Here is a 9,413-nt window from a genome sequence, read left to right on the forward strand (position 1 = left end):
CTAGGGGTTAGGACTTCAACATATGAATTTGGGAGGTACACAATTTAGCCCATACTAGCATCCATCACTGAGCGCCTCAGAGACTGCTGAGTCTTAGGAGTCAGGGTTCTGCCATCTTGGATGGGACCCGCATCTTTCCCCACCAGCCTCCTACCTGGACCTCCTTTGTGATGTCACACTCCCCAGTCAATGTATTCCTTAATACCTGCCATTCCTCTCTTTCAACCCTTCCATCTCCCTTCCCCAGCTTCCTCTTTCCTTCATACTCTTGCACTGTCTTTGGGTCTCCCAGCAGGGCTGTGTTTGCACCATCTTGTTTTCTTCCTCGGCTTCCCTATCTTTACTCTGTCCCTCAACCACGCTCCCACCTCAGTTCTGTCTCAAGATCTCCCTCTTACTTGCAGCTTTCATCAACTTTCATGTGAAATGAGGGCACACCACAAAAAGAGCTTTGTCATGACTCTCTTGAGTTGGCTGGATATCCTCCATTACAAAGTACTCTTTTTTTTTTTTAATGTTTTATTTATTTCTAGGAGAGAGAGAGAGACAGCATGAGCAGGGGAGGGTCAGAGAGAGAGGGAGTCACAGACTGAAACAGGCTCCAGGCTCTGAGCTGGCAGTCAGCACAGAGATCATGACCTAAGCGAAAGTCGGATGCTTAACCAACTAAGCCACCCAGGCGCCCCCATTACAAAGTACTCTTAAAATCAAAGCTAATTTGATTCACAAGGACCAAGAAGGGAAATGTGAGAAGCTGGGGTTCTCCAAGCATGAAGACCACAAATCTGGACAGGGACAGCCCCAAATGTCACTTCCAACCTGAGGTAATGTGTGATTAAATGTTTCATTGTCTTTTTATTATAAAAGCCATACTTCCTCATTGAGAAAATTTTTAAAATAGCGCACATTACAGAGAAAACAAAATTTATCAACAATTATCAATGAGAGATAATCACTTTGACATTTCACCCCACATAACAATATTTCCACGAATGTCCATTTATCTAGTGAATGGAGTATTGTCTGTGTTATTTCCTAATTAGTCACATCTAATTCATAGGAAAGCTTTTGACATCCATCTTATATCTCAATCCTTTACCTCTCCTTTCAATAATTTTGAATTCATTTGAGCTTTCAAGATAAGTACATTGTCATTTTGAAAATGGAGAGATTTTTCTATTATTTATAGCACTTCTGTTTCATGCTTTATTGAATTTATTGTAACTTCCACAACAATATTAAATAAAAGCTGTAATAGACATATCTTATCTGGTATCAGTGGAAAGACCTGCAGATTATTTTACTACTTGGTTTGAGATACTTTATATTATTTGAAGAAACTTCTATTCTTAGTTTTTAAAAATAATATAGGAATACTTGTATTACATGTCGTTTTAGATGGAGATACACTTCACATACCATAAAGCTCAACATTTTAAAGCATATGACTCCATGGTTTATAGTCACTCACAAAGTTGAGTAACCATCACTGCTATCTAATTCCAGAATGTTTCTGTCAGCCAAAGAAGAAACTTCATATCCATTAGCAAGCCTTTCCCATTCCTCTTCCTCTCCCAAATCCCTGGCAACCACTAATCTGTTTTCTATCTCTGCAATAATTTGCCTGTTTGGATATTTCATATAGAATCATGCATTATAAAGCCTTGTGTCTGACTATTTTTTTCTTCACATACTGTTTTCAAGGTTCATCCATGTTGTAGCATGGATTGGTATTTCGTTCCTTTTTATGGGTGTTTAATATGCCATTGTAAGGAAATGTCACATTTTGTTTCTTCTTGCATCATTTTGGGGTCATGTAGGCTGTTGTTACTTTTTTGTATTAGAAATAATGTTGCTATGAGTATTGAAGTACAAACTTTCATGTGGACCTATGTTTTTAATTATCAGAATTGCTGGATCATATGGTAACTCCATTTTTGACCTTTGGAGGAACTGCCAGACGGTTTTCTAAAGTAGCTGCACCATTTTACATTCCTACAGACTAATGATGTTGAGTATCTTTTTCTGTGCTTATTGGTCATTTGTATATCTTTTTTGAGGAAATATCTTTTAAGCCTTTTGCTCATCTTTTAACTGGAATGCTTGTATTTTATTGTAAGAGTTCATATGGGATGTGCAAGTATTCTCTCCCATTCTGTGGATTCTCATTTTCTTGATAATGTCCTTTGAACACGAAAGTCTTTAATTGTGATAAAATCCAACTTCTATCTTTCTGTTTGCTTGTGCTTTCAGTGTCATATCTAAGGGACCATTGCCTGATCCAACATCATGGAGATTTACATCTCTGTCTTCCTTTAAGAGTTTTATAGTTTTAATTACATTAGGTCTTTTTCATTTTAATGTTTACATATGGTGTGAGGTAGGGATACAACTTCACTCTTTCGCATATAAATACCCAGTTGTCCCAGCACTATTTGCTGACAAGGTTATTCATTCCCCCGTTGAATTATCTTGGCACCTTAGCTGAAAAAATATAATTAGCTATTATTTTGTGTTTGTAAGTGACATTGGTATATTTACTTTTTTTTAGTGCCATTTTTGTCAGGCACTGTTATCAGGTTTCTATTGAGTCCGGAAAAGGTTGGGTTTAGACAAAAGGTCTAAAATGGTTCAAGATCTAAGTGGTTCAAGTCCCCTGGAGGGGCTCTCCTTACTCACTCTGATACTTACCTTATTTGGTGGCAGCCCCAGGCTTCTGCTAAGTGATGAGTTTAAACCACAAATGAATACTTAACCCAGCTGAGTTTAAGCTGTATTTTAAGAACAAGTCACTACTTAAGAACAGTTTTATCCCTTCCTTCCCCCGTCCATGTCAGCTTAAGTTATCCTCTACATTAAAAGTTTGCTTACCCAAGGTTCCTGTCATCTTTCATTTATTCTGAACACCCATCATTTTCCCGGGATCTCCAGCTGCTGCTACTTAATCTAAAGAAAATACAACCTGTGGAGCTGACATGTTTGCTTTTCTAAATACCTTGCATCTGGCTTTACATTAAAATTTTCTTCTCTGTGTGATGGTTAGAACACAGGCTCTGAAACCACGCTGCCTGGGTTTATACAGCCTGACTCTGCCACATACCAGCTGTACAACCTTGGTAAGGTCTTAGCTTACTCACCCATCAGACTAATCATAGAACCCACCACAGTGGATGGCATTACATGATTTAATATTCACAGGGCATTTAGAGCAATTCTTGGCCCTTAGAATATCAGGGCTATACACGTCTTTTAAAGGTTGAAATTCCAGAGCTTACGTGCCATGCCTCATTTTATTTCCCTTGCACACTGATTTCTAAATAGAAATGTTCTCCTCACTAGCACTCTCCTATTTCTGGTTCAGCTGCCTCCCCTTCCTTTGGATTGTCCTTTGATTCTATCTGCCTACTGAGCCTCCCTCAAATACCAAGGGCTCTTCCAAGAAGAGCTTCACAAAATTGGGCCATTGTCTCATCCCCTTTTCCTTTCTGAAGATTCTCCAGCCTGTTTCACAGTGAATTTAGAAAGTCCATGAATCTGCCACATCTTCAAAGTGGTGAGAAGACACCATCCCCATGGCTGACATCCACTCTATGATCACTTGGCTTCCCATTGCACTGAGGCTAGCGGAGAGAATGCATCTCACTTAAGGCCCACGTAAACTGCCATGGCCGCAGCTAACCACACATGTGTAGATGACTGCAAACTTATCTCCATCCCATGTAAGCTCCAGATCCTTCAAACTCCCTTCTGAATGTTTCTATCACAAGGTGGGCTTATTCAAAACTGGACTCATTGGTATCCCAGCAAATCTTCTCCTTTGGTATTCCACTACCTGGAAATGGCACCAATATTCACCAGCCACCTGGTGAAAAGCCCGTTTTCCCCACCCCCACATCCACACATCCCCAAGTTCTTTGGATCTATTCCCCACATACTTCTTGAATGCATCCATTCACTCCCTCATGGGTTGTGACTAGCCTTGTCCAAACCACATCTTCCCTTATAGCTGGGTTTCTACAACTGCCTCTTAAGTGATCTGACTACTTGATCCTTTCTTCTTTTGCTACTCCACCAATTCATATTTCACAAGTCTGATCATGACACTTCCTTTTTTTTTTTTTTTTTTTAAATCATCTGCACTTAGAATGAGGCATACACCAGGTGGTATGATTGGAGAAGTCCCCTATGAAAAAGTGACAAGGCTGAAGCCTCATAGATGAACAAAGGGTCGGTGGTCAGCCAGAAGAATGACAGAGAAGGGTTTCCACTCCACCTAGAGGAGAGAGCAAGTGCAAAGGCCTGAGGTATGAAAGCTTGGAGCATTTAAGGAAAGAAGGAAGGCTAATGTAACTGGAGCATAGCAAGTGAAGCAGCAGATTCTAAGAAATGGTGATGGAGAAGTTAGCAAAGCCCGGGCCTTGAAGGTCATGAATTGAGTGCTTACATAATTATTTCTAAATATGTATATTTATTATTATAAATTATATTGTTTATAATATATAAATAAATATATTATAAATAATATATATTATTATAATTATTTCTAAATATGTATATGTACATATATGTATATATAGTCTAATTTTGCCAGCTTTCTGTAAGCCACACAGGGAATCATCCATGCCTATTCACTGTTTGTTCCCCATGCCCAGTACAGTGTCTGTCACATAGCAGGTGCTAAATTTTTATGGACTATATGAGAAGAGAAATGCCTCCAGCACTCCATCCAGGCCAAGTGGCTGGCAGTTGCCCATACATATTGTCCATTCTTCCTCTTAAGATCCTCAGTCTTGTCTAGCTCAGTGACTGTCAACCAAGCAGTGATTTTTGCTTCTAAGGAATATTTGTTAGAGTCTAGGACACTTTCAATTGTCACAGTTGTAGGGAAGGAGATGCTACTGGCATCTAGTGGGTAGAGATCAGGGATGCTGCCAGACATCCCAGAGTAGAGAGGATAGCCCTCACCGACATGAAGACAATTAATTATTCAGTCTAAAATGTCAACAGCGCCAAGTAAGAAGCCACCGTCTTACTAATTCTACCTGTCTTCTAAGCCTTTGTGAACATCGCCTCTTTTGGAAGGTTTTGCTTCCTCATCAACCAGCATGAGTTTGGGGCCCCTGCACTGGGCCCCCCAAACCTCCCTTATGTGATTCATTCCCTTGTCTCACTGGAGAATTGGACACTGGAATTGTCCACCGGACAGTGGAAGGTCCTCTCCCTGGAAGGTTGGGCTATATGTTTCATCTGCATGCATTACACACAGGGAGCCATCCATGGATTTTCTCAAATGAACACAGCCCCCTGAACTGGGGACAGATAGGAGGGTGTAGATGAATATTGTAACAACATGTTAAAACCTACAGTTGACCTATGAACTCATAGGTAGCGGGACTTACCCAGACCCCATCTCTACCTCTGGGAACCTGCCTTCTCCAGGTGTCTGTGCTGGTGTGTGACCTACAGAGACGGCAATTTCCAACAGCTCCAACCTCATAGCATGGCTCACGCCTTTAGATGTTGCCTTAAGTTTTGAGTGACTCAAGTTTAATCCCACCAAAATAAGACATAGAATTCGGGCATATAACAGGTTCCTAACAATGAAAAATATAGGGCGGAAGCTTCCTTTGCAGTTGGCTCTCCTGTGGGTCACGACCTGCTTGATCCACCAGCAAAAATAAAACTCCCTGTGTCCACACGCTTGCAGGCTTCAGATCCTGTGCCCATCATCAGAAACACTTGAAGCCCTCCTCTTTGGATTCAGGTTTGAAACGGACTCTGGTTGAAATGCTGTGCCCTTTGGAAGAGTTCTTCCCCTTTTCACGGCCTTGCCAGCTCTGGCTCCTGCTTGCTTTCTTCCCCCCGGCTCTCCTCTTCTCTCCCTGCCCAGGTAGCTCTGGCCCTGCTGGCTGGGGAAGGATCAACTGCGGTGCCAGAGGTGAGGGCAGGGCTGGGCACATCACCTCCAGCTCACTGCCTCTGCTGCCGCTGTGAGGGAAACGCCCTGGCCTGGGGCCGGCGAGGTCCACTGCCTTCTGAAGGGCTCTCTTCTTCCTCCAACTCTTGATCCTGGACTCGGCCCCGGGCCCGCCTTCTTCTCTCCAGCATCTCCTCAAAGAAGATCTGGCAGCTGAAGCCCTCTTGGATGCCATACTGGGCGTGCTTGAGCAGAGCCTCCAGCGTGGGGAAGACCCGACAGCAGGCCACGCAGCGCAGCCCATAGTCCGTGGTGACCAGCCAGTCGGGGGTGTCCCGCAGCTCTGGCAGGCACAGCTCCAGAGGCCCCAGCAGCTCCGTGTCATCCTGCTCTGGGCAGCAGTTGCTCTTGCTGGCTTCCAGTTCCCAGCGCAGGTCGGTGCTGGAAGCCATCTCAAAGGAGGTGCCTTTCCGCCTCTGCCTCTTGATGAACGCGGCCTCGTGAATGCGGGGCTTCCTGCTGACCGGCTCAAAGCCTGTCTCAGTCTCCCAGGCCACGGCCACGCCCTGCACCGTCTGCACGTGGGTGTAGAAGGCACACATGCTCTGCTGGGCGGTGTCCTCATCGTCGTACATGCAGGAGTAGCAAGACTGGTACTGGGAGTAAGACTGATACTCTGAGGAGGAGGACGGGGAGGATGGAGAGCTGCTCCAGCCCAGCATTGCCCGGGCCCTGCAGGCCAAGTAGACGTCCTCCCCGTGGAGGGGGGCCGGCCCCGGCTGAGGAGGTGTCTCCTCTCTCTTCATGGCCCCTGGGAAATGGAAGGACATTTTCATCAGCGTCCCCGCAGGGATCAGTGCCACAACTCACCTTCAGGGCTCTGGGAGGGTGCAGGCTCGGGGGTCCTTGGGCAGGTACCATCAGCTCCTGTGTTGTGATTCCTCATAAAATGGGGATGAGGAGCAAATAATGTATGGATGTAATCACCAAAAACTTGACTAAACCCAAAAAGACCATCAACTGGTGAATAGACAGATTATGGTATGGATGGATGGATGGATGGATGGATGGATGGATGTACCATACAACGCAAGCCTATTCATTGATTTAAAAAAAAAAAAAAAAAAGGAATGATCTACCGATATGTGTAAAACATGGACAAATCTCCAGGCACCTGGGTGGCTGGCTCAGGGTTGAGCGCTGACTCTTTGTTTTGGCTCAGGTCATGATCTCATGGTTTCGTGAATTCAGCCCTTCCTCAGGCTCTGCACTGACAGTGTGGAGCCTGCTTGGGATTCCCTCTCACCTTCTCTCTCTGTCCTTCCCTTATTGCACTATTTCTGTCTCTCTCAAAATAAATAAGAATTTTTTAAAAATGCCTTTAAAACATGGGTGAATCTCTAATGCATTATGCTAAATGAAAGCAGCTGGGGTAAAAAGGCCCTATGCTATAGGATTCCACTTAGATGACATTCTAGAAAAGGTAAAACTATAGAAAGAGGGGGCAGATCAGGGGTTACCCGGAGCTGGGGGCAGCACGGTAACTCACTGCAGAGGGTCACAAGGAAACCTTTGGGGATGATGAAAATGTTCCAGGTCATGATCATGATGGTGGTTACGCAAATGTACGCTTATCCAGAATTCTTCAAATTATGCACAATGATGACATTTTCATGTGTAAATTAACAGCTGATTAAAGCCAATTTAAAAAGCCACACTTGTGTGTGGGGAGGGATCACCTGAGTGGCTCAGTCGGTTGAGCGCCCACTCTTGGTTTGGGCTCCCGTGATGATCTCACGGTTCACAAGTTTGAGCCCCACATCAGGCTCCTCACTGACAGTGCAGAGCCTGCTTGAGATTCTCTGTCTTCCTCTCTCGCTGCCCCTCCCCCCATGCTCGCTCACTCTCAAAATAAATTTTTGAAAAAGCTCAATTTGAAAAGCCACACATGGAAGTACTTTAACCAGGTCATCCAGCACCCCCTTTTCCTTCAGCATTTGTGACGTATATTGGTCCTACCTGAGGAGCATCTTGCCCTCTCCTTAAACATTCACTGTACCTCATCACCGTATAAGTGCCCGCCATGTATTAACTCCCTTAATACTGAAAAAGCCCCAAGAAATTACATTGTTATGATTCCTATTTGACAGATTAGGAAACTGAGGCACAGAGTTTCACTGACTGTTGAGTTGGTGTTACCCTTATGTGCTGCCCGTGGTCACTTCACAGTCATCTTCAAATTGATGTTCTGGATTAATTTTAATCAATTTATTATAAGGGGTTTTTGTATATTATTCTGAAATCACAGGGCTGACAGGCCAATTTTGCTTCTCCAATGTACATTAAAGTACATAATGACTAGCATTTTCCATTTTCACCCTCGTACCTCCTGAAATCACCTCATGTACTCACAACAGCCTCAGGCATAGCCACCATCCATTTTCATGGCCAATCCAACACTTTGGCAACAGCACTGGAGGTGACCCAGTGCCCCTCCCTCACCCTCCAGAGCCTCGCTCCCAGGGAACCAACCCTCTCTCTTTTGACCCACCTGACCAGCACACTGCCACGCTCTCCTCCGTGGGCTCTGGGCTGGCCAGGCTCATGGTGGTCCCATCTGTTGGTGATTGTTCTCCCCTATGGTCTGTGAAGTGGCGTTTCATGGTTGGACACCAGAGCCCAGGGGACTCAGTGCTCCAGCTGTTTGGTGAGGGTTGGTTTAGGCTGTGCTGAAGCCCTCCACTGGCCCCAGCCCCAGGGGCTGCTGGGCTCCCTGTGGTTACTAGGATCCTGGGTTTAGTCTGTGACCTCATCAATGACACTGGTCTGTTCTATGACTCATGGCAAGGACTGAGACCCAGTCTAGAGGGTAGGACAGGCTTCTCACCAGGATCTCATTTCCTGGTGGGGCCCCTCCTTGTCTTTTGTGTGTGTGTGTGTGTGTGTGTGTGTGTGAGGGACATAAACATAAAACACAAACGCACACACATATAAACACTTACACACACATAGAGACACAAACACTTAAACATACCCACAAAGAGGCTTATACATATGTAAAAACACATATCCTCACATGGACACGCACATAATAATCACTCACACACATACACTAAAATGTACATAAACACACACATTTAAACACACAGACATAGACACACTCATACACATATAAACTAACACACTCATACACTCAAATTCACACACACATTCACCTAACGACACACTTGTGTTCACATGTGCATATGCACAAATTCACACCATGTTCCTTTAAATACACACATGTTTGCATACACACTGTCATCACCCAACATCAAAACAGGCCTACTGGGGCACCTGGGTAGCTCAGTCAGTTAACCATCTGACTTTAGCTCAAGTCATGACTTCACAGTTCTTGGGTTTGAGCCCTGAGTCATTCTGGCATGCCTTCCTATCTGCCACCTCTCTCTGCTCCCGGAGGTCCCAGTGCTTGTACACACTTCCTCCAAAACACCTC

At 44.5% G+C, this 9,413-nt stretch overlaps 1 protein-coding gene across 1 annotated transcript; it reads right to left on the reverse strand.

Moving 5' to 3' along the window:
- Positions 1–5,512: 5,512 nt before the first annotated feature.
- On the reverse strand, positions 5,513–8,678 carry FAM170B (family with sequence similarity 170 member B). The gene is made up of 2 exons (XM_077746449.1): positions 8,469–8,678; positions 5,513–6,728 (listed from the first exon to the last, which is right to left on the reverse strand). Exons 1-2 carry the CDS (start codon positions 8,578–8,580, stop codon positions 5,971–5,973), a joined length of 870 nt encoding a protein of 289 aa, XP_077602575.1. The 5' UTR covers positions 8,581–8,678; the 3' UTR covers positions 5,513–5,970.
- Between the last annotated feature and the right edge of the window lie 735 nt (positions 8,679–9,413).

This window comes from Crocuta crocuta, unplaced genomic scaffold (assembly GCF_008692635.1).
Source record: "Crocuta crocuta isolate KB4526 unplaced genomic scaffold, BGI_CrCroc_1.0 scaffold28, whole genome shotgun sequence".
NCBI classification, from domain to species: Eukaryota; Metazoa; Chordata; class Mammalia; order Carnivora; family Hyaenidae; genus Crocuta; species Crocuta crocuta.

What these genes read in the sequence shown, in the direction of transcription:
- FAM170B (XM_077746449.1), bottom strand. Translation starts at nt 8,580, where the DNA reads ATGAAACGCCACTTCACAGACCATAGGGGAGAACAATCACCAACAGAT. An exon ending in CGTGGCAGTGTGCTGGTCAG is followed by an intron (nt 6,729 to 8,468) that starts GTGGGTCAAAAG and finishes TCCATTTCCCAG; the next exon opens with GGGCCATGAAGAGAGAGGAG.